Raw genomic sequence first — 22,208 nt, 5'->3', positions numbered from 1 at the left:
CCTGTCCTCCTGAAAACACTTTCTTCATGTGTTGGTTTCCAGGACACTGCATTCTCTTGGTTTTCTTTTCTTCTTTGCTGGTTCTTCCTATTTTTCCAAGTTTTTAATGTTTGACTGCCTCAGGGATGAGACATTGGTCTCTTTCCTAATATTCAATATTTGGGTGGTTTTCATCTGTCAAGAAGTCCTACTGATTCTACTCATCCAAAACAGACCATTAGCATACTTAGCACCATGCACACTTCTGCTACCCTGGTCTGAGCCATCATTATCTCTCCTACCTGGGCTCCCATTTCCATCCTTGCTCACTATTATCTACTGCTCACTACTATCTATTCATTGCAGCCAGTGATGCTATAAAAATATTAACTTCCACGGTAGTCCAGTGGCTAAGACTATGTGCTTCCTATAAGGGGGCATGGGTTTGATACCTGGTTGGGGAATTAGATCCCACAAGCTCTTGTTGTTGTTGTTCAGTTGTTGTTGTTGTTCAGTTGCTCAGTCATGTCTGACTCTTTGAGACCCCATGGACTGCAGCATGCCAGACTTCCCTGTGCTTCACCATCTCCCAGAGCTTGCTCAAACTCATGTCCATTGAGTCAGTGAAGCCATCCAACCATCTCATCCTCTGTCGTCCCCTTCTCCTCCTGCCTTCAATCTTTCCCAGCATCAGGTCTTTTCAAATGAGTCGGCTCTTTGCATCAGGTGGCCATAGTACTGGAGCTTCAGCTTCAGCATCAGTCCTTCCACTGAATATTCAGGACTGATCTCCTTCAGGATGGACTGGTTTGCTCTCCTTGCAGTCCAAGGGACTCTCAAGAGTCTTCTCCAACACCACAGTTCAAAAGCATCAATTCTTTAGTACTCAGCTTTCTGTACAGTCCAACTCTCACATCCATACATGACTACTGGAAAAACCATAGCTTTGACTATACAGATCTTTCTTGGCCCACAAGCTCTGGGATGCAGCATAAAAAAAAAAAACATATGTGTGTATGCATATATATATATAAATTAGATGCAATCACTTCTTTGCTCAAATACCTCTTGAATGGTTCTCTAATTTTATTGAAGGTAAGAATCACAATCCTTACATGGTCTGCAAAGCTCCCAAATCTGCCCCACTGCTGCCTCACCTCTACCTTTCTGATCTTGTCTGACCTTCCTACTGTTCCTCCTTGCTGGCTCCTCCCTCTTGCTTGCTTCTTTCCAGTTGCACTGGCCTCCCTGCTACTCCTTGAACGCACCAAGCACACTGCTGCCTCAGTACCTTTGCATTTACTCCTTCCTCTACTGGGATCACTCTCATTTCCCTACATCTACATGACTGCTTTCAAGTCTTGGCTCAAATGTCAGCAAGGCCTTTCCTGACCACTCTATCTCATACCACAAACAACTCTCCCACTCCACATGCCCCCTTCCTTCCTTTCTATTTTTATAGCATGTACTACCACCTAGTATACTATATACAATTTACTTATTTTGCATATTGTCTCTCTCTCCACAATAAAACCTAAGGTTCCTAAGATAAGGAATTTTTGTCTGTTTTCCTTATTGGGGAATTTTTCCCACACAGAAGAGTCTGTGGTATACAGTCAGTTTTCAATAAAGATTTCTTGAAAGACAATTAACATGGGGTAGCCAGCACTGTAAACTAGACTTTTTTGGCTTCAAGCCCACACAATTGTATTAAAACATCAGTTAAGAAGCTTCTAGTTGAAACAAATAGCTAAAGAATTTAAATAACTTGAAGACAGAGAAATAATAATAGCCATCCAAAATGAAATGCAGAGAGAAAGAGGAATTTTCTAAATTAGAATCGGTGAACAGCGGGAGGACTTTAAACAGCCCAATATATGCGTAATTGGAGTCTCTGAAGAAAAAGCCAGAAGAATAATGGCTGAAAATTTAATGAATTTCATGAAAAATTAACATTCACAAATTTAAGAGGCAACAAACAGCAAACCTAAGAATCACGAAGAAAACCATACAAAGGCACATCATAATCAAACTGTTAAAAACAGTGATAAACAGAAAATCTTAGGAGCAGCCAGGGGAAAAGAGCACACTTTATATATGAGATACAAAGGAAAAAAATGACAGCAGACTTCTTGTCAGAAATAATGCAAAAGAGAAGACAGTGGGGCAACATCTTTAAAGCACTGAAGGAAAAAAGTCAGCCTAGAATTACATATCCAGTACAAGTGTCATTTAAAAACAGACAAAATAAGGATTATTTTAGATACACAAAAGCTGAAAGACTTCATCAACAGACCCGCTCTGTAAGAAATGCTAAATGAAGTCCTTCAGGCAGAAGAAAAATGATGCCAGATAAAAGTGTGCATCCAAATAAAAGAATAAAGATGAGAAAACATGCATCCACATATGGGGATGTGTCAATGGTAAGTCCACCAGTAAATGTATGAGTTTTAAAAATAATGAAATCTCTTTAAAACATAATTAAATTTTTAAACAAAAACGACGACACTGCATTTTGTGTTTTATCAAACAGGTATAAATAAAATGTATGACAGGACAATAAAGGCAAGGAGGCATTGAACAGAAGTATATCATCAAGGACTTCTCTGGTGATTCAGTGATTAAGAACCTGCCTTGCAATGCAGGGGGTATGGGTTCGATCCCTGGGCCAACTAAGATGCCATGGGACAACTAAGTTTGCGTGCACAACTTCTGAGCCCACGCCCCCACATGACGCAATGAAGATCTCAGGTGCTGCAACAAAGACCTGACACAGCCAAATTAGTTAACTAATTAAAAAAAGAAGAAGTACATTATTTTAAGGTTCTCGCTAGTGGTAAAGAACCCACCTGCCAATGCAGGAGATGCAAGGGATGTGGGTTCAACCCCTGGATCGGGAAGATCTCCTGCAGGAGGAAACGGCAACCCACTCCAGTATTCTTGCCTGGAAAATCTCGTCAACACAGGAGCCTGACAGGCTACAGTCCATGAGGTTGCAAAGAGTTGGACAGGACTGAGTGACTGAGCATAGTAATATATACTATATGTTAAGCGGTGAATATTATTTGACGGTAGTCTCTAAGTTAAAGACTTAACACTGAATGTTCACAGTGATTCATGTATAGTAGCCAAAAACTGAAGCCAACTGAAATGTCCATCCACATACAAATGGATAAGCAACCCGGGGTATACTTACAAAATTATATACAACCTACAATAAAATGAAATGATACACTGATAAGTGCAACTAAATGGAGGGACCTTAAAATAATTATACTGAGAGAAAGCAGCCAGATGAAGAAAAGGTACAGACTACATGAGTACCTTTAAACTGCAGAAGAAATAATCTATAGTGACAGAAAACACATCAGTGCTTGCCTAGTGGTGAAGTGGGGCAAGAGAGATTACAAAGGGTTACGAAGAAACTTTGGGAAGTGATGGTTATCTTGATGGCGGTGATGGTTTCTTTCATACGTGTGTCTGAAAACTTATTAAACTGTTCACATTAAGTACACACAATTTATTGTATGTGAAGTCCTCAATAAAGCTATTTCAAAAACAATTTTGGACTTAGGTTAAAAAACCAAATATTTAGACTATTTAGGGTGTTCTTATTCCATAAAGGAACAATAAAATAGGTGAAAGCTAGAACCAATAAAATAGTTATAATTTTAAGAGTTAGAATGGGTCATACAAACCAATTAATCAAATACTTTTTATTAAGAAATAAAGAAACTGTGAGTCCCAGAGAGGTTTAGTGACTTTCCAGAGACCTACAGCTAAAGCTAACAGCCACAACAGCAGGGACTGTTATTTAGGTCACCACTGTATCCCCTACACCTAGTACAATGTCTGAGACATAGTACAAGCTCAATAAATATTTGTTGACTTATCTTTTACCCGGTAAAGAAAGTAAAAAGGAAGATTAAAAGAATCTCCTTTGCAGTATGACTGAAAGTTTCCCTCAACTTTGATTTTCCAATCTCTTTAACACAGATGAGAGAATTAAGCAATAGCTTTAATATCATAAATACAAGAGAACAAATTATATTCCATATTTTTAGCTTACTGTATATTTTATTATAATACTTTAAAATTTCTAATTCACATTAGCAACTTTTAAGCAAGTAGGAGAATTAATAGAAAATACTCTATTCGAAAAGCTTACTGACATTTTTCAAATTAAAAGATTGAAAGAAATGTGCTTACCAAAAATTTCTCCATTTTTGGCATATTCTGTCACAAGGTACAACATGCTTTTGGTTTCCATTACCTATTGATAAGTAATTCCATATTAGTTTGACAGGAAAAGATTGCTATTTACTACAACATTCTGTGAAACCGTTGTTGTTTAGTCACTAAATCATGTTCAACTTTGCGACTCCATGAACTGTAGCTCGCCAGGCTACTCTGTCCATAGGATATTCCAGGCAAGAATAATGGAATGTGTTGCCATTTCCTTATCTAGGGGATCTTCCTGACCCACAGATTGAACCTGCGTCTCCTGCATTGGCAGGTGGATTCTTTACTACTGAGCCACCAGGGAAGCCCTCTATGGAATTACCTAAATTAAAACAACTAATAAAAGCATCAAGTTATAGATGATTCGGAAACTGGTGATGTTTATAAGACTGACAATATCCTTATCCTAATACTTTTGTGAAAACTCTAGATTGTGCGTCTTCCAACATGGTTTACAACCAGCAGCGGCAGCACTGCCCAGACGCCTGTTAGAAGCATAAACTCTCAGACTCCATGCCAGACCTACCGACACAGGTTTACACTTTCACCACACCTTCAGGTGACTATCATTCTCATTCAAGTTTGAAAAATACTGATACACGTAATAGGAGTTTTGAAGAACAACTTTTTAACCTCCTCACTGACTTTTCTAGCTGTGTTATATGGTAGATTATGATTAAGAAACGAATAATAAAATAGAGCTGTTAATCTGACCTATAACCTAGCTAATCTGTCACAGTGTGGTAATCCTCTTACTACACTTTCACGTTTTTACAAAGTACTGTTATTTTAAAACATTGTTCAAAATCTTCTTCTACAGTTCCACTGCAATACATTTTTATTTACATTAGTTTTTCTAAATCTAGAAAGGAACATACACACTGGCACATGCTAGTAAATGTAATATTTAACTACTATCTACTGAAAGGCTAAAAACCAATTTTGCTCTAACATTCGGATTTAAGACTGTTCCTAAAACAGGCTAGAAAACTAAGGGCTACCTACAATCTGGGTCTAAACAAGTCAAACAGTAAATCAATGTAACTGATTACTGGAGTTCAAATAAACACAGAATTATCATGTGAATCATGGCAGCTTTTGGTTTGTTTGCTTTGTTTATTAATTGAAGTATAGTTGAAGAATCACAGTAGTTTTAACCTCAGTTTGGGCTATGGTTCATCAGACTTCTAAGCATGTGCTTAGTTTATTACAAGCATCCTCTTTAGGGAAAAAAAAAACAGCTTAAAGGGAGAAGTACTCTGATATAAATTTGATTTAAGAGGCCCTCTGCAGTTTAGAACCTTAGGAATTGTTTTGAGTGGCACATACACCATAGTCTCTCATTCTCAGCTAACGGAAATGCTCTCCAACAGTTTCCACAAGGTTTAAACTCAAAATCTCTCTCAATAAAGCCAAATATGTATATGTATGTATGTGTACATGTAAATGTACACATACACACATATGTAGATGTATTTATGAATATATACATGCAGAGACACAAACTGTATACTTGCGCCATTTTATAAATACATACATTATAAAATGAACACAAGAAGATAAATAGAAAAGATAAACAGAATTGGAGCTTCTAATTTTTTTTACTATACCCCGAGGGACACTTGTGCTAACCAATCTGAGTGCACAGAGTAGTGTTCTGGGCTTCCCAGGTGGCGCTAGTGGTAAAGCACACACCTGCCAATGCAGGAGACGTAAGAAACGTGGGTTCGATCCCTGGGTCTGAAAGATCTCCTGGAGGAGGGCATGGCAACCCACTCCGGTATTCTTGCCTGGAGAATCCCATGGACAGGGGAGTCTGGTGGGCTACAGCCCACAGGGTCACACAGAGTTGGACATGACTGAAGTGCCTTAGCACGCATGCATGCAAAAGTGTGCTGGCTCTAGCTCACGGAGGGAGAAAACGGCTCTTTTAAACCAATTTCTGCAGTGCAAAAATACTCCTACCAGCACTGATTCTGAGCTATCAGCATGTTAACTGACTCACAAAACTTCTGAAAATTTGACAATCAGCTCCCACAGCAAGTATAGGCTGAGCACAGCACATCTCTAAGGTCACACACTGCACTTTGGAGAGCAAAGTTATAGACTAGCAAGCACACTATAATATTTTAGCTTAAAAATAGTTTTCTAATATAAAAATTCTAAATATTAATAGAAATATAAAACATTTTGTATTACATTACCATTCTTAAGCATAAATTACTCTTTAGAAATCTGAGAAAAATCTTCCTTTTAAAAAGCATGGCTTACACTTGAAACTCATGCAGTTTATTTTACAAAAATTATACCTTAATAAGGTTAATTTTTTTTAAACGAAGGATTTGCTTTACCTGATAAAAGAACCCTCTTTCAAATAAAGACTTGACTTTAGGTATTATAATGTATGTCACTAAAGTAATAGTCTATTTTAGCCTTTGTAGTTTATATAATATAAACAGCATTATTTTTTAAATAAGCAAAACTGTTGTATCCATTAAACCACCCACCGCCAAAACCCAGCAGGTTTAAGCAGATTATCATAAATGCACAACTACAAACTTTGAAAGTACATAACTTACAGTCTGAGAGACAACTGAAAATTAAGCTGGGAGTAGTTTTTATTTCCTAATTTTTAAATATAGAGAAATGGAAACATTCATATTAATAAAAGCATATAATTATCTTTTTAGAGACTGAAAAAACTAACACAAAAGAGAAAAATGATGATGTAAAATAGAGTTCTGAATGTGAGAAGCATGGAGAAGTATAAAGTTAAGTCATACCTGATAAAGTTTGATTATGTGAGGGTGGTCTAACAGTTTCATTATTTTTACTTCTCGGTAGATTTTCTCAAGGTTCACTTCATCCAGCTGAGATTTATCTATTATTTTTATCGCCACCTGCATCCCAGACACAAATAAATACAATTAGTGTAAAAAGGTTAACATTTTCCAGTTATAAATTTTTTAAATAAATGACATCTAAGACTCTACCAGTAGGTAGGTCCCCATGACAATGATGATAACTAGTTTAAATTCAATGCTCATTCATGCATCTTACTGTCTCAAACATCTGCCACGTATAAGGCGCTGTGGCAGATTTTGCTTGGCAGTGTTTTTAATGTGGTATGATGAATAACCCTTTAAAGCTTTATTTTAATGTGTTATGAAAAATAATATCCCTTTAAAGTTTTACTTTAATAAAACATAATTCTCTTTTTGTACAACAGTTAACTCCTTACTCCATTTAAAAACTGAAGAAATAAAATCTCAGCAATTTCAACAAGTCGTCATCTCATTGCAAAGTACCTATAAACAAATCATCAACCAAATAGAAGATAGTTTCTATGATAACTGAAATTCAATTTGTCTAGAAAAGCAAATGACAGGTTCCAAAGCATACAGACTTTTCTGGAAAAAAAAAAAAAAACCTAAGTATAAATAATTAAAATCCAACTACTTGAAAAATGCCAATTGGATTAAATTTTGTTTTAAAAATCAAGTGCAAAACTTCAAATGTTAGTAATTATATGAAATTTTTACTTAAAGGAATCTGATTTTCAAAAAACATGGCCTCTTCCTGTCATAGCTACACAGAATAATTTGAAGGAGATGCATCTGAAGGTGAATAACTAGGCAGTCATAAAACAACAACTGTGCAATTTTTTTCATGGAACTAAAAATAACTATTTTTTTTTTAATTTCAGTAGGCATTTAGTTAGGAAATAAGTCATTGACTTAAATAAAACTTTCAGATAACTGGGAACCACCCAAACTTAATTATAGTAAGTTCTGAAGAAATTCTGAAATGTACTTCACATTCTACCCAAAAGTATTCTGAACATAATTCAGGTTTTATGTTGTTGTTTCAGGATAATTTTAGTATCAATTCTTGCATTGCTGGCTTCCCAGGTAGCACTAGTGGTAAAGAACCTGCCTGCCAATGCAAGAGACATAAGAGCTGTGGGTTCAATCCCTGGGTCAGGAAGATTCCCTGGAGGAGGGTACAGCAACCCACTCCAGTATTCCTGCCTGCCGAATCCCAAGGACAGAGAAACTCGGTGGACTACAGTCCAGAGAATCACACAGAGTTGCACACGACTCAAGTGACACAGCACAACAATCATTTTACTGCCATAACATTTAGAGCTCCTAAAAAGTAACCAAGATAATTGGACTCAATTTGTCAATACACTGATTTGAATTCACCAGGCTGATTCCTTGGTGGCTCATACAGTAAAGTGTCTGCCCACAAGGCAGGAGACCCAGGTTCAATTCCTGGGTCAGGAAGATCTCCTGGAGAACGAAATAGCAACCCACTCCAGTATTCTTGCCTGGAAAATCCCATGGACAGAGGAGCGTGGTAGGCTACAGTCCATGGGATTGCAAAGAGTCAGACGTGAAGGAGCAACTTCACTTTCACTTACAGTTTTGTCAACTCACTTAATTCCCTTCAGTTCAGTTCAGTCGCTCAGTCGTGTCCGACTCTTTGCGACCCCATGAATCGCAGCACGCCAGGCCTCCCTGTCCATCACCAACTCCTGGAGTTTACCCAAACTCATGTCCATCGAGTCGGTGATGCCATCCAGCCATCTCATCCTGTCATCCCCTTCTCCTCCTGCCCCAAATCCCTCCCAGCATCAGAGTCTTTTCCAATGAGCCAACTCTTCGCATCAGGTGGCCAAAGTATTGGAGTTTCAGCTTTAGCATCAGTCCTTCCAAAGAACACCCAGGACTGATCTCCTTCAGAATGGACTGGTTGGATCTCCTTGCAGTCCAAGGGACTCTCAAGAGTCTTCTCCAACACCACAGTTCAAAAGCATCAATTCTTCAGCACTCAGCCTTCTTCACAGTCCAACTCTCACATCCATACATGACTACTGGAAAAACCATAGCCTTTTCTAGATGGACCTTTGTTAGCAAAGTAATGTCTCTGATTTTGAATATGCTATCTAGGTTGGTCATAACTTTCCTTCCAAGGAGTAAGCATCTTTTAATTTCATGGCTGCAATAACCATCTGCAGTGATTTTGGAGCCCAGAAAAATAAAGTCAGCCACTGTTTCCACTGTTTCCCCATCTATTTGCCATGAAGTGATGGGACCAGATGCCATAATCTTCGTTTTCTGAATGCTGAGCTTTAAGCCAACTTTTTCCGTCTCCTCTTTCACTTTTATCAAGAGGCTTTTTAGTTCCTCTTCACTTTCTGCCATAAGGGTGGTGTCATTTACATATCTGAGTTTATTGGTATTTCTCCTGGCAATCTTGATTCCAGCTTGTGCTTCTTCCAGCCCAGCGTTTCTCATGATGTACTCTGCATATAAGTTAAATAAACAGGGTGACAATACACAGCCCTGACGTACTCCTTTTCCTATTTGGAACCAGTCTGTTGTTCCATGTCCAGTTCTAACTGTTGCTTCCTGACCTGCATATAGGTTTCTCAGGAGGCAGGTCAGGTGGTCTGGTATTCCCATCTCTTGAAGAATTTTCCACAGTTTATTGTGATCCACACAGTCAAAGGCTTTGGCATAGTCAATAAAGCAGAAATAGATGTTTTTCTGGAACTCTCTTGCTTTTTCCATGATCCAGTGGATGTTGGCAATTTGATCTCTGGTTCATCTGCCTTTTCTAAAACCAGCTTGAACATCTGGAAGTTCATGCTTCATGTATTGCTGAAGCCTGGCTTGGAGAATTTTGAGCATTACTTTACTACTGTGTGAGACGAATGCAATTGTACGGTAGTTTGAGCATTCTTTGGCATTTCCTTTCTTTGGGATTGGAATGAAAACTGACCTTTTCCAGTCCTGTGGCCACTGCTGAGTTTTCCAAATTTGCTGGCATATTGAGTGCAGCACTTTCACAGCATCATCTTCCAGGATTTGAAATAGCTCAACTGGAATTCCATCACCTCAACTAGCTTTGTTCGTAGTGATGCTTTCTAAGGCCCACTTGACTTCACATTCCAGGATGTCTGGCCCTAGGTGAGTGATCACACCATCGTGATTATCTTGGTTTTTAATTCCCTTAGACTCCTGTTAATACAATTAATTCTTTCTTCTTCCCTTACAGCTCTCTGTCCTGTGCTGTTAAAGTCCTACTGTAAGGTTTATTTCTTACCGTTCTCTATTTCTATTTTGCTGTCCATAGCTTGTTGCTTAATTTGAATTAACTGTAACTCATAGAACTCAAGCTTCCCATGGGAAGTCAGATTACTAAATATAATGGGTAAAATTAAATTTATTGCCTAAGAAGAAAGGCGGTAGCTCCTTCTTTCTTTTACTGAAAAGGCAGTAAAGTTTGCAGATTTTGTGATAGTTTCATTATGTTTGGCGGAGAAGGCAATGGCACCCCACTCCAGTACTCTTGCCTGGAAAATCCCATGGATGGAGGAGCCTAGTAGGCTGCAGTCCATGGGGTCGGGAAGAGTGGGACACGACTGAGCAACTTCACTTTCACTTTTCACTTCCATGCTTTGGAGAAGGAAATGGCAACCCACTCCAATGTTCTTGCCTGGAGAATCCCAGGGACAGAGGAGCCTGGTGGGCTGCCGTCTGCGGGGTCGCACAGAGTTGGACATGACTGAAGCAACTTAGCAGCAGCAGCAGCATTATGTTTGGTGGTATTTTATTTATTCCCATGATCAAAATATTCTAGAAAGTAAGACTGCTAGATGAGTGACTGATTAAAACTGTACTTACTATTAGGAACATTATTGGGCCACCTCAAATCTAAATCTTTAAGGTGACCCCCTTCACCTAATTAAGAGTATGACAGAATACAGTATTATCAGTTATTCAGGGTAACTTTGGGTAAAAGTTGGCAGATAAAAGGGTAAGTGTATATTTTAATATCCTCAATATTCCTTAGGAAGGTAAGATGGAGGTTTACAGATGCATATTTTGAAGAAAATTTCTTGCCCTACAATTTTTGGAGTGCATCTAGAGATCAGTAGTCCTTCCCAAACAAAAAGCTTTTATAATGAAATGGGTCATAAATATCTACTAAATATAAAAAGAATAATAAATAGAAAGGAATCATGTTTTAAAAAAATTTAGCATGATTACTGTCATTAAGAAATTTATTCTATATAACATCTTGAGTATCATATTTAATGTTCAAGAAAAAGTTTAAATACTAAATAACAATTAAAGTTAGGTATTACCGAAAAGATATCTCCTCTTTGACACTCTTTTGGAATCTTAAGAAATAAGATAAATTTTATTTCATTTATTTCTCAATTTTTAGAAGTAAATGTAACAAGCAGTATACTGATGAATTGATGAAACTGAGGTTGAAAAGATCATTACAGAATCCACAAAGGTCTTAAAGCTCAAGTGAATTAATGGGGGAAAAAAGTCACAGGCCTTCTAACTTCAAGTTCCATCTTTTTACCATTCATTGAACATATTAGTCACACATTTATTGAGCACCTGCTGTATGCCTGGAATTAGGCCTAGGATACAAAAATGAACAAGATCTGATTCCTACCTTCAAAGAACTTAATAGGTCTATGAGAAAAGGGGGAAGACATTTTGGAAAACAAATTTTATCAACAAACAAACAAAAAAATCTGCATTTGGGGATTTCCCCAATGTTGTATGCAATTCCGAATTTACGAAAGAGTTGTGTTCCACTAGTTCATTTTAAAGGTAGCTATGAACTTAGATTTCTGGGAACTTCCTCTCTGCATCCCTTCTCTACTTAGTTCCAAACATAGTACCAAGGACAAAATCTGCATGGTCACAACAAAGTCATGCATGGAACTCTAAAAATCAATGTATCTTTTCTTTGTTGTTGCTCATCTAAATTGGGCCTTCCCCAGTGGCTCAGCAGTAAAGAATCTGCCTGCAATGCAGGAGACACAGATTCGATCCTTGGGTCAGGAAGATCCCCTGAAGAAAGAAATGGCAACCACTCCAGTATTCTTTGGAAAAGAACCCAATGCTGGGGAAGACTGAGGGCAGGAGAAGGAGGCGACAGAAGATGAGATGTTTGGATGGCATCATCAACTCAATGGACATGAGTTTGAGCAAACTCTGGGAGATAGTGAAGGACAGGGAAGCTTGATATGCTGCAGTTCATGGGGTCACAAAGAGTAGGACACAACTGAGGAGCCTGGTGGGCTATAGAACACGGGGTCGCATAGAGCTGGACATGACTGAGCACCTGAGCACTAATTCCTAATTATGCATACAATATCTTTTTAAAAAAAACTTCAATGAATTTATACAGCAATAAAAAAATTGGGGGGATACAAAAGGAAAGTTTTCTATATAACTCGGGAAACAAGGATAATTACTATCAACTAAATCTCATGTAAAGCAGCAATACTGGATATTCAATCTCATAAACAGGAAAATGTATATATACCTAACATAATGTGACATGTCAACTAAATCTCAAAAAATATTTTTCACTTGTTCATAAAGATGAAAAAGTGAGCACCCTTGTGAGCTGAAGTTCAATGAGATGGCTATATATATACACACATATGTATTGCTAGTAGGAATATAAAATTGATTATAATTTTTCTGGAAGGTAATCTGGCAGTCTTTACCAAGAACCTTAAAAATCATCCATCCCACTTGGAAATTATTTGCAGGAAATAATCTGAAATGATGATCAAGATTTATGTGTCAATATATTCAAAAGTATTTTTTATAATGTAAAAAACAGAAAACAATAATTGGGAAATCATTACATGACTTATGGTGTATTATGACTATCACATGACTTAAAATAGTTCCTTTTAACAATATGAAGAATGATGAGACTAAAATATTAAGTAAAAAAATGAGAATATCAGTGCAGTTTCAACACAAAGTATACATAGAAAAAGAGCAATAAAAACTAGATATAAATATGATGAAAATATTATCAGTGGGTGAAAAATCATGATTTTATTTTCCTAATTTACTTTTCAGTGCAATTTTTCTTCAATGAGCATGAAAAATTTCTTCAATGAGCATGAATTACTTTTCTAACTAGAAAAAATGAAAAGTGAAATAGTTAAATTTATTATACAGACTAACTTCTCCATCTGTGAAATATTGGTCATTTTCATTTTTTTGTTTTCTAAGTTCTCTATAAATGGCTATATTATTTAATAAGATTTAAATCTTAATTATGAATAAAAGTGTTTCCAACAAGATTAAGTTAAAAAAACATGTAAAAGTAACAACTATGTAAAATATAAATTTGCAAGAAGACAAAGGATTAAATATAAGATCAGAAATGAAATGGTGTTCAGCTGATGAATAAAAGGGATTTTTTTCATTTTTCAAAATGTAATTTAATGGTAAGAGCTCGCTTTCTGATACTTTTAAAAAATTATTTCACTTCTCATAAAAGATATATTAATTTCTTGCACTTAAAGAAACCACACACAAAACTGGTTTTGGGGGACTTCACAAAGAAGTTATACAATGAAGTTATTCTTCTAATGAAAAATCAGAAGGCATTAATAAATGTTTGCTGTCTCAGGTAACATCTGCTTCAGTGTTATTTACTACTAATACATTAATTATACATTGTCCTTCTGAAATACCAAGTAGCAAAATCCTTACCATATAGTGAGACCTTTGAAATTAAAACATAAACACACTTTTCAAGCTCACACATCAAATCACAGGTAGAATCTGAATATACCAGCCTATGATTTGATTTAATAGTGACTGTGATTGAGTGGTCTACAACGAAACGGTTTCTGAAAAAAGTAAACTGCTAACTGCTAAGTCGCTTCAGTAAAAGTCAGTAGCAAATGGAGTTCTCCAGTTACCCTTTTAGAATAAATAAATTTAACTTTTTCCCCAATTTAAAATTTGACTTGTAATAAACATACACTCCTTGACCCAAGAATTCCACTGCTATGGGATTATTCTAAGGAAATAATCAGATAGATGCACAAAGATGTATATAACATGATTATTCTCTGAAATACTATTTTAGAAAGAGAAACAGCAAGAGAGAAATGATCTAAATGTTCAATAACAGGAATTTATTAAAATAAAATATAGACGGTCAAATTCAAAGATACTATTTAACCATGCTTTAGACGTTTTTCTGTAACCTTGGGGAAATGTTAACAAACATACTAAGTAAAACACACAGATTTTATGTATAGGTGACATCAATTTTATTACATACATATAAAATATGTGTGAACAGCTAAGAGGATAGGAACCAAATATTAAGTGGCTGTCTCTTGGTCTGGATGGTGGAATTAAAATAAGAATGTTTTTATTTTCTTCTTCAAGTTTTTCAACAATGTCTACAAAGAACATACATATATTTGTAACTGGGGAAAAACACACAAATACTATGTTTACTTTGAAAAAGAAAAAACAAATTTTAGCATCAATTTTCAGTTTAATTCACCCAAGATTCATCTCTTAACCTGTTTAAAGTATTTTTAAAATGAAAAGTTTCTGATGAAATTCCCGAATGTAACTGTCTTTCATTCTTGTAATTATCTCAAACGGGAAATATGGGCTATTTCTCTTTGAAGGGTGGGAAAGCATTGTCCACAAATGTCCTGTATAAAGAACTTTTACCTAAATAACATATTTCAAATATATGGAGGTGGAAGGTAGAAGAGGTACATTAAAGAAGAAAGAAAGAAATCTTAATGAATTTCTGGAATCCATTCGGTTCCAAGGAAGTGAATTTGCCATCAGCATTGGCCATGAATCAAATATCATCATGTGAATCCAGGAATCAAGGCCAGTTTCAGTTATTTCCAAATAAATGTTTTCTTAATTGCCTGAGACAGAATTTCCCAGTAGAATTAAAAGCAGAATGCATTAAACTCTGGTAAGCATTTCTACAGAATATGAACATTTATACAACTTATTTTCCACATTTGTCCCCACCCTCCCTCCCAAAGAACAGATCATTTTGAACAATATTTCGCAGAATAAACTTGGCAAATTTTACTTGTCTGGGTGCCAAGAAACTAGAGACCAATTTCAAGCAAAACATGTATGTTCCATGAAAAATCTAATTTTTATTTCAACACACAATTAAAGATCATACATAGACTTAGTTACAGATATTAGTGATCAAGTTATTTGGTAACAATTCCTCTTGTTGAACATAGTATAGTTGCTTCTTGACATCTGGAATATTTCACAGAATAAGATTAATAATATCAAGATTACAGAAAGGAGACTTAAAATTTTTAAGTAAAATATAAAACTCAAATGTATTAAAAAATTGAGTTATCCTCTTCAAGAAATTCCATAATCAGAGAGTAATATGCTCTTCTCTTGTTTCTACCTTTGCTCTAAAAATGCAATTTTGTACTTTAACTATTTGGAGAACTTTAAAAATACTTACATTTTAAAGTAGTACTTAATTTACAAATTATGCCTAAATATAAAACCCTCTGAGCACACAAAGAATTGTCTTCAGTGGAAAAAAAGCAGCTTTCCAATGTCCTTGCTATCACTGTTATATTCCAGATTTTTTAAATAAGTAATACCTGCATGCCATTTCAATAAACTAATTTTCAGAACCTGTATGAAATATATTTAAGATCCCATGGACCAAACATTTAAAGGCTCTTTAGCCAAACAAAACAAGAGGTATGGTATTGAGGAAAACAATGACCTATTACAGAAATGGTCTGAAAATAACTAATAATGGTTATCTTTGGGTGCTAATATTATGGTTAATTCATTTTATTTAGCTACACTTCTTAAAATGTTCAATAATAAACATGATAGATTTGATAACAGAAATACATTATTTTTTAATGTAAAAATAATAACTTCTCACTTGGTAATTTCCCTTTAGGAATTTACCTCCAATCACTCCTTCCTAAAATAACTGAGAACGCAGATACAGAGTTATATACATAAAAATACATTGCAAATTATTTCTTGTAAATGAAAACTTGAACATGTATAATTAATGGTAAATAAGAACACTGTTAAGTAAAACAGGATTCATCTACAAGGAAGAACACTATGCAGCTATTAAAAATGTTTAAGAGGCTTCCCTGGTAGCTCAGTGATAAAGAATCTATCTGCTGATGAAGGAGACATGGGTTCAATCCCTGATCCCAGAAGATCCCTCATGCCCCCGCGGAGCAACTGAGCTGGGGTGCAACAGCTGTGGAGCCTGTGCTATATAGAGCCTGGGAACTGCAACCACTGACCACACGAGCGCCAACTACCGAAGCCCTCAAGCCCCGGAACCTGTGCTCCGCAGTAAGGGAAGCCACCGCAACGAGAAGCCCACACACTGCAACCAGACAGGAGCCCCTGCTCCCTGCAAGTCAAGAAAGCCTGTGCAGCAATGAAGAGCCAGCACAGCCAAAAATAAATAAATAGTAAAATGTTAAGGTGTTTAATAAAGTTATATATAAGAAGCAAAATGTTGAGGCTATAATGATAAGTGGAAAAAAGGATACAGTTTATATAAGTGTATCTACTATGTGATGTCATCTGTGGAAAAAATGCATTAAAAAAAGACTAGAGGGAAATATGCCATAATGTTAATGATTTATTTCTATTGAGGGAGGAATTACACATGTACTTTTTTGTGCACTATATTCTTTGTATTTTCTACAGTAAGACCATATTTATTTAACAGTAAGAGACAAAAATATTTAAGGGCACAAATGACTTTTCTGAAATCTTACTTGATGGACAATAAAAAACAACAAAAAACTAGTCATACGCTTAGTTAGAAGGAAAAAGTTATTTACTAGTGCAGTATTAATAAATACACTTCTCAAAGACACTCAAAGCATAGCAAAATAGCAACCATGACTGCCTAAAATAGTTTAATAGTCTAAATACTACTATTCTTTTCCATTATGCTAATTTTATAAAATTAGCTACTCTAATTCATAAATCACAAACAAATACTACAAAGCGTTTATGAAGTATTATACTAAGAAGCTGGGTTCTACCACCACCTGCCTTCCCTTTTGTGTGTAAAATTTACACAGAGATCTAACATGAGAACACTGCTTCAGATGATGATGCAATTGTATTTCTTACACAATGTTAAGCTATTTGATAGATTAGACCAAAATGAAGATCTCTCTTGTCAACTGATTTTTTTTTTTCCACCTGAAAAAGCAAACAGTCTTGGATCTCCCAAGCTCTGTAAAAATGCATCATTTTGGAGATATGAAACAAGAGATAGAGAAAAGTCAATTTAAAAAAAAGGGGGGCCCAAACGCTCATTACTTAAATATTTAAACTAAACCCTAAAAATTGCCTGATGTTCAAACTTCGGAAAAAAGACCTCTATATTTTAAACCACAAACTTACATTGATGCTAGTGCATACTATATTGAAGAAACTTTTCTAAGCAGTAAGTATAATCATGATATTTTGCCAATATTGTTCTTTATGCCATATTAATTGTTCTCGCTGTAATTAGTATGTTCAGCAATGAGAACCTCAAATGATGTTAAATAGCACTTTAAAGTTTCTACTATCCATATTACTTATAATATCTGAGGAAGTTGTTGTGCTTACCAAAGATACACATTCAGTGAATAAAAACAACAAATACTGCTTTAAAAATCCTCCTTAACAAATAGCATACTACAGTAAGGAACAACTGTATCTGTGCTAAACAATTCTTATGACAAATTACCACAGAAGTTCACAGAGCAACTTAATAAAACTTGAGATTTACAGGAACTTTTCTCATTAATGCCTTGCTGTTCCCCTCACTCCTCGTATCTGTAATACTTCCAGTTACACCAAATTACCACACTCATACTCACCCACCTTCAACTTCACAATTTTTCTTTTTATATGTTAAGAACACTTTCTTTAGGAAAAGCAACAGTAAATGGGTTCTATGTACTAGAAAGTTAGCTTTTACCTGAAATGATTTTACAAATGTAAACCATGCCCACAGTTCAGGATCTGAGTGCTCTTTCTTTTTTTTTTCTAATTTTATTTTATTTTTAAACTTTACATAATTGTATTAGTTTTGCCAAATATCAAAATGAATCCACCACAGGTATACATGTGTTCCCCATCCTGAACCCTCCTCCCTCCTCCCTCCCCATACCATCCCTCTGGGTCGTCCCAGTGCACTAGCCCCTTGATGTGACCTGTGCCTTCAATTACAAATGCCTTGATCTCACCGATAGCCAAACCATGATACTACTCCACACTGCCCCCTAGCTCTACAAGAGAGATCAGTTTAAAAGTAACACGGTTTGAGATGACAACCTCAAGAAAGTGTCAGTCACTCATAGCTCTACTTAAGTAATTCTTAGATACTATATACTAATATATCAGATCAGATCAGATCAGTCCTATTTACTAATAAGTAACAGCTGACAAATCTTTCAACTAACACTGATAAGAGCTGATGAGAAAAAAATAATATGAGCTGATGGGTTTGGAATTCAATCACTGAACAATACAGTTCAAAAGTTTTGTAGAAGCTCTTTCTAACTGTGAAATCTGTTTAGTTTTTAGAGTCGTTAAAAATGTGTACTTATACAAAAATACACATTAAAAATGTCTTCTTTTCATGTAACTAAAGGGCAAACAGCATGGCATTAAGCCATGTTTCTTAAGAAGAATGGAATCAATTTCTTCGTTTTTAAAAATACTGGGATCAGATTAAGTAATCTCACTACAGTCACATTATTTACATTAAAAACTTAAATTGCTAACTCTGGTAAATTTGTGAGAGGAAAATTTGTGACCTTGGCTCTGATGCTAAAAAAAAAAGACACAAAAAAAATGGTCGGAATTCGGCTGCCTCAGTCAGGATCAGCAGGGCAAGACGAAAAATGAGAATGACAGAATGACATATGCCCCTTCTTTTTGGAAACGGACTTCTTCACAGTAAGCAAAACTTCTAAGAACAACAGCTACAAAAATCACTCAAGTTTTCCGATGCCCTTCACCTTACACAGGCATTCTGAAAAAGAATCCTGTTATTTCATATCCAAACTCTGGTACCTTCGCACTAACAAGGTGAAACGCTGAATAGGATGAAAAGTGGGAAGGGAAAAAAAAAAAAAAAAAGCAAAGGATGAAACTCCAGAACAACTACAATGAGGCAAAGTAGAGTACGCCAAAAACACAAGGTTTTATTCTAAAGAATGGTTTTGTTTCTACCGTTTTTCTAAAGTATTTAATTTGCACGTCTTAAAATAGAGACCCTGAGGAGAGCAGCTTGAGGCGGTGAAAGGAAGGGGGGGCAGGTTAGGTAAGAACAGAGACTTGCGAGAAAATATGTGCGGTGCGCGAGAATGTGCGATGGAGGGCGGGGGGAGATGCTGGCTTCCCCGTCAGGAAGCAGTCGAGGGCTTTTAGAGTAGACAGGTAGAATCTGACGCGGCTTAAGGAACGCGTATTCACCGCCAGAACGCACACCTGGTAAAGAAATCACCTAGCATAAGAAAGACCAACCCCACCAACTGTGCGAATGCCCAGATGACCATTTTAACCGGCTCTATTGTCTGGAGTACTAAGGTGGAAATGCCTCAGGCGCGAGATCCAGCGAGCCTGACACCAGGTCAGAGATACTGTCTGGCACCAGGAACGGAGAGAAGATGGGACCATGGCGCTCCGGGCTCCCGGCCCCCGGGGGCCCCCTTCCTCGAGCGGCCGGGGAGGGGGCGCCGCGGTTCCCCCGGAGACTCGAGGAGCCCCGTCCGGGGCGTCGGGGCGCAGGCGGTCCCCTCGGCCGGGCTGGCGACGCCTCTCATCGCGCAGCCCAGGAGCGCGGAGACTTCCCCTCCCACCCCACCCCCAGCTGAAAGCCGGGAAGACGCGGAACTTGGGCTCCGGAGCGGAGGCCCACAGACTAGGTCACGGCCCCGGGTGCGAGGCTCTGGGCGAAATTCCAGGGGGCCCCCAAGGGTGGCCCAGAGAAGGCAAAGCGCCTGGCGGCCCGGCTCTCCAAATCGGACGACACCCAGGTCCGGGCGACGCGGCCCCGGTCCCCGTGGTGTTCACCGACCCCTGGAGCTCTCTGGGTCCTCACATTCCCAGGCCCTCTCGCCTGAGCCGGTGACCCGGCCTCTCGGAGCTGCCCAGGCCCCCCGCGGCAGCCGCCCCTCTCGGCCAACAGCTCGTCTCCCGAACCCTCGCCTCGGACGCTCCCGCCGAGCCCCGGGCCGCACCTCCGTCCTGGTGATCCGGTGTCGCCCCAGCTTCACCACGGCGAAGTTGCCCTTGCCCAGCGTGCCCTCGATTTCGTAGAACCCCACCCGGACCGGCCCGCGCTGCAAGTGCCTCGGGCCATCCGCCATGACCATGCTGGGCCCCGCTGCCAGGCACGGCGGACTGGAGCGCGGACTGGCCGGCGGGCGGGCGGGCTGGCGGGCTGGCGGGCGGACTGGCTGCGCGGCTCCGCTCGGGCGACTGCGGCTCCGCTCTCTCCTGCGCTCCGTCCCTCCCGCTCCGCAGGGCCCAGCCAGGCGCGCGCCGCCGCTGACGTAAGCCGACGTCAGGGGGCCGGGACAGAGGGGCGGGGGCGGGACCGGGCCTCGATTGGTCACCATGGCGACCGGAGCCCCGCCAACGTCGGCGGCGAGCGGCCGCGAGGGAGGGCAGGTGGGAGGGGCCTGGACGGCGCGTTCCTTCCGGGCTCCGGCGCCCTCAGAGCTCACGGCCGCCTAGCTGAGGAGCGGGGCGGGGTCGCCGCCTGGCCCGCCCCGCTCCTCGGCCACCCAGCCGAAGGGTAAGAGCGAGCCCTGGTGGGCGGCGCGGAGGGCTGCAGCGACTGGGGCCGGACCTGGGTCTCCTTCCCCTGCCCCCCGGCATCTCCTTCCCGGGGCCAGGCGTTCCCCGCCCACCCGTGGGACCTTCCCGCCAAAACCTCTCACCTATGACTACTGTTCTTCCTAAATTTGGCACGGGCGAAGAACTCTGGCTGAGCAATGCATTGCTCACAGGCTCCTTTCTTTGTATCTTTTTCTCATCTGTTTCTATATACATCCCTCCAAATTTGATGTCTCTTAGGGTTCATTCTGACACCCGCACCGACCCTTACAGTGTATCAGCGGTGAAGTAGACTTTGGAGATCACCAAATCGAGGGATTTGGAGCCTCAAATGGGCTTTGGGGCTCGAAACCCCTAAAATGTGTGCAAATTTCTTTCTTTTTTTTTTTTTTTTGCTTCTTTGAGCTTGCCTCTGGGAAGATGGGAATATAGCTTTTAAACGTGTTGGTGACCTTGAAAAGCTTAAGAAATACTTACCTAATCCAGTTTCTTTTCAGATGAGGAATCAACCCCTTGGGAATGAAGGAAATTGCCAAGGTCACACTGGTAATGCTAAAGTTAGGATAGCAAATCACCACACTGATCTTTCATATGCTGACCCAGGGAAACAGGTACAGCGTTATTTTAATATTTTGAATAAAAGGAACCAGACTCTGGAGAAATGGCTTTATTCCCAGACAGAGAGGGAAAGTATAAAATGCACTTAAAAGGTCTTGTCCCAGAAAGCAAGATTTTCAAAGAATGCGGACATGTCAAAAGGAAACAGGAGTCAGTTCGAAGTTACCTTCACTTACCCATCTGGGACAATTGGAGCATCATGAATGAATACTCATGGAAATGGACTATAACAATGAATTCTAAAAAACAATCCACAGGTGCTTACTTATTCTTACAATGTTTCAGCTCAGTTCAGTCACTCAGTACTATCTGACTCTTTGCGAGCCCATGGACTGCAGCACGCCAAGCTTCTCTGACCATCACCAACTCCCAGAGCTTACTCAAACTCATGTCCATTGAGTCGGTGATGCTCTCCAGCCATCTCATCCTCTGTCGTCCCCTTCTCCTCCTGCCTTCAATCTTTCCCAGCATCAAGGTCTTTTCCAATGAGTCAGTTCTTCACATCAGGAAGCCAAAGTATTGGAGTTTCAGCTTCAACATCAGTCCTTCCAATGAATATTCAGGACTGATTTCCTGTAGGATTGACTGGTTGGATCTCCTTGCAGTCCGCAAGGGACTCTCAAGAATCTTCTCCAACACCACAGTTCAAAA

General features: G+C 38.8%; 1 protein-coding gene across 3 annotated transcripts in view; it reads right to left on the bottom strand.

Moving 5' to 3' along the window:
• The window catches only part of SIK2 (salt inducible kinase 2), a 129,881-nt gene extending 109,285 nt beyond the window's left edge, over window positions 1-20,596 (bottom strand). For all 3 annotated transcript variants that reach the window (XR_015141817.1, XM_086339152.1, XM_086339153.1), the window contains exons 1-3: window positions 20,339-20,596; window positions 7,005-7,121; window positions 4,189-4,252 (exon numbers count right to left, since the gene is read on the bottom strand). Coding sequence is in view for 2 of the 3 variants with exons in the window: in XM_086339152.1 (XP_086195278.1) it covers window positions 4,189-4,252; window positions 7,005-7,121; window positions 20,339-20,473 (316 nt within the window). In the remaining variant the exon portion in view is untranslated. The remainder of the gene's footprint in view (window positions 1-4,188; window positions 4,253-7,004; window positions 7,122-20,338) is intronic.
• Between the last annotated feature and the right edge of the window lie 1,612 nt (window positions 20,597-22,208).

Source organism: Bos grunniens, chromosome 15 (genome assembly GCF_055505025.1).
Source record: "Bos grunniens cultivar Pamir isolate PY7600 chromosome 15, Bosgru_T2T1.0, whole genome shotgun sequence".
In the NCBI taxonomy this organism is placed as follows: domain Eukaryota; kingdom Metazoa; phylum Chordata; class Mammalia; order Artiodactyla; family Bovidae; genus Bos; species Bos grunniens.
The sequence above is the reverse complement of the archived record's forward strand: the minus strand, read 5'-3'. Positions and strand labels throughout refer to the sequence as shown.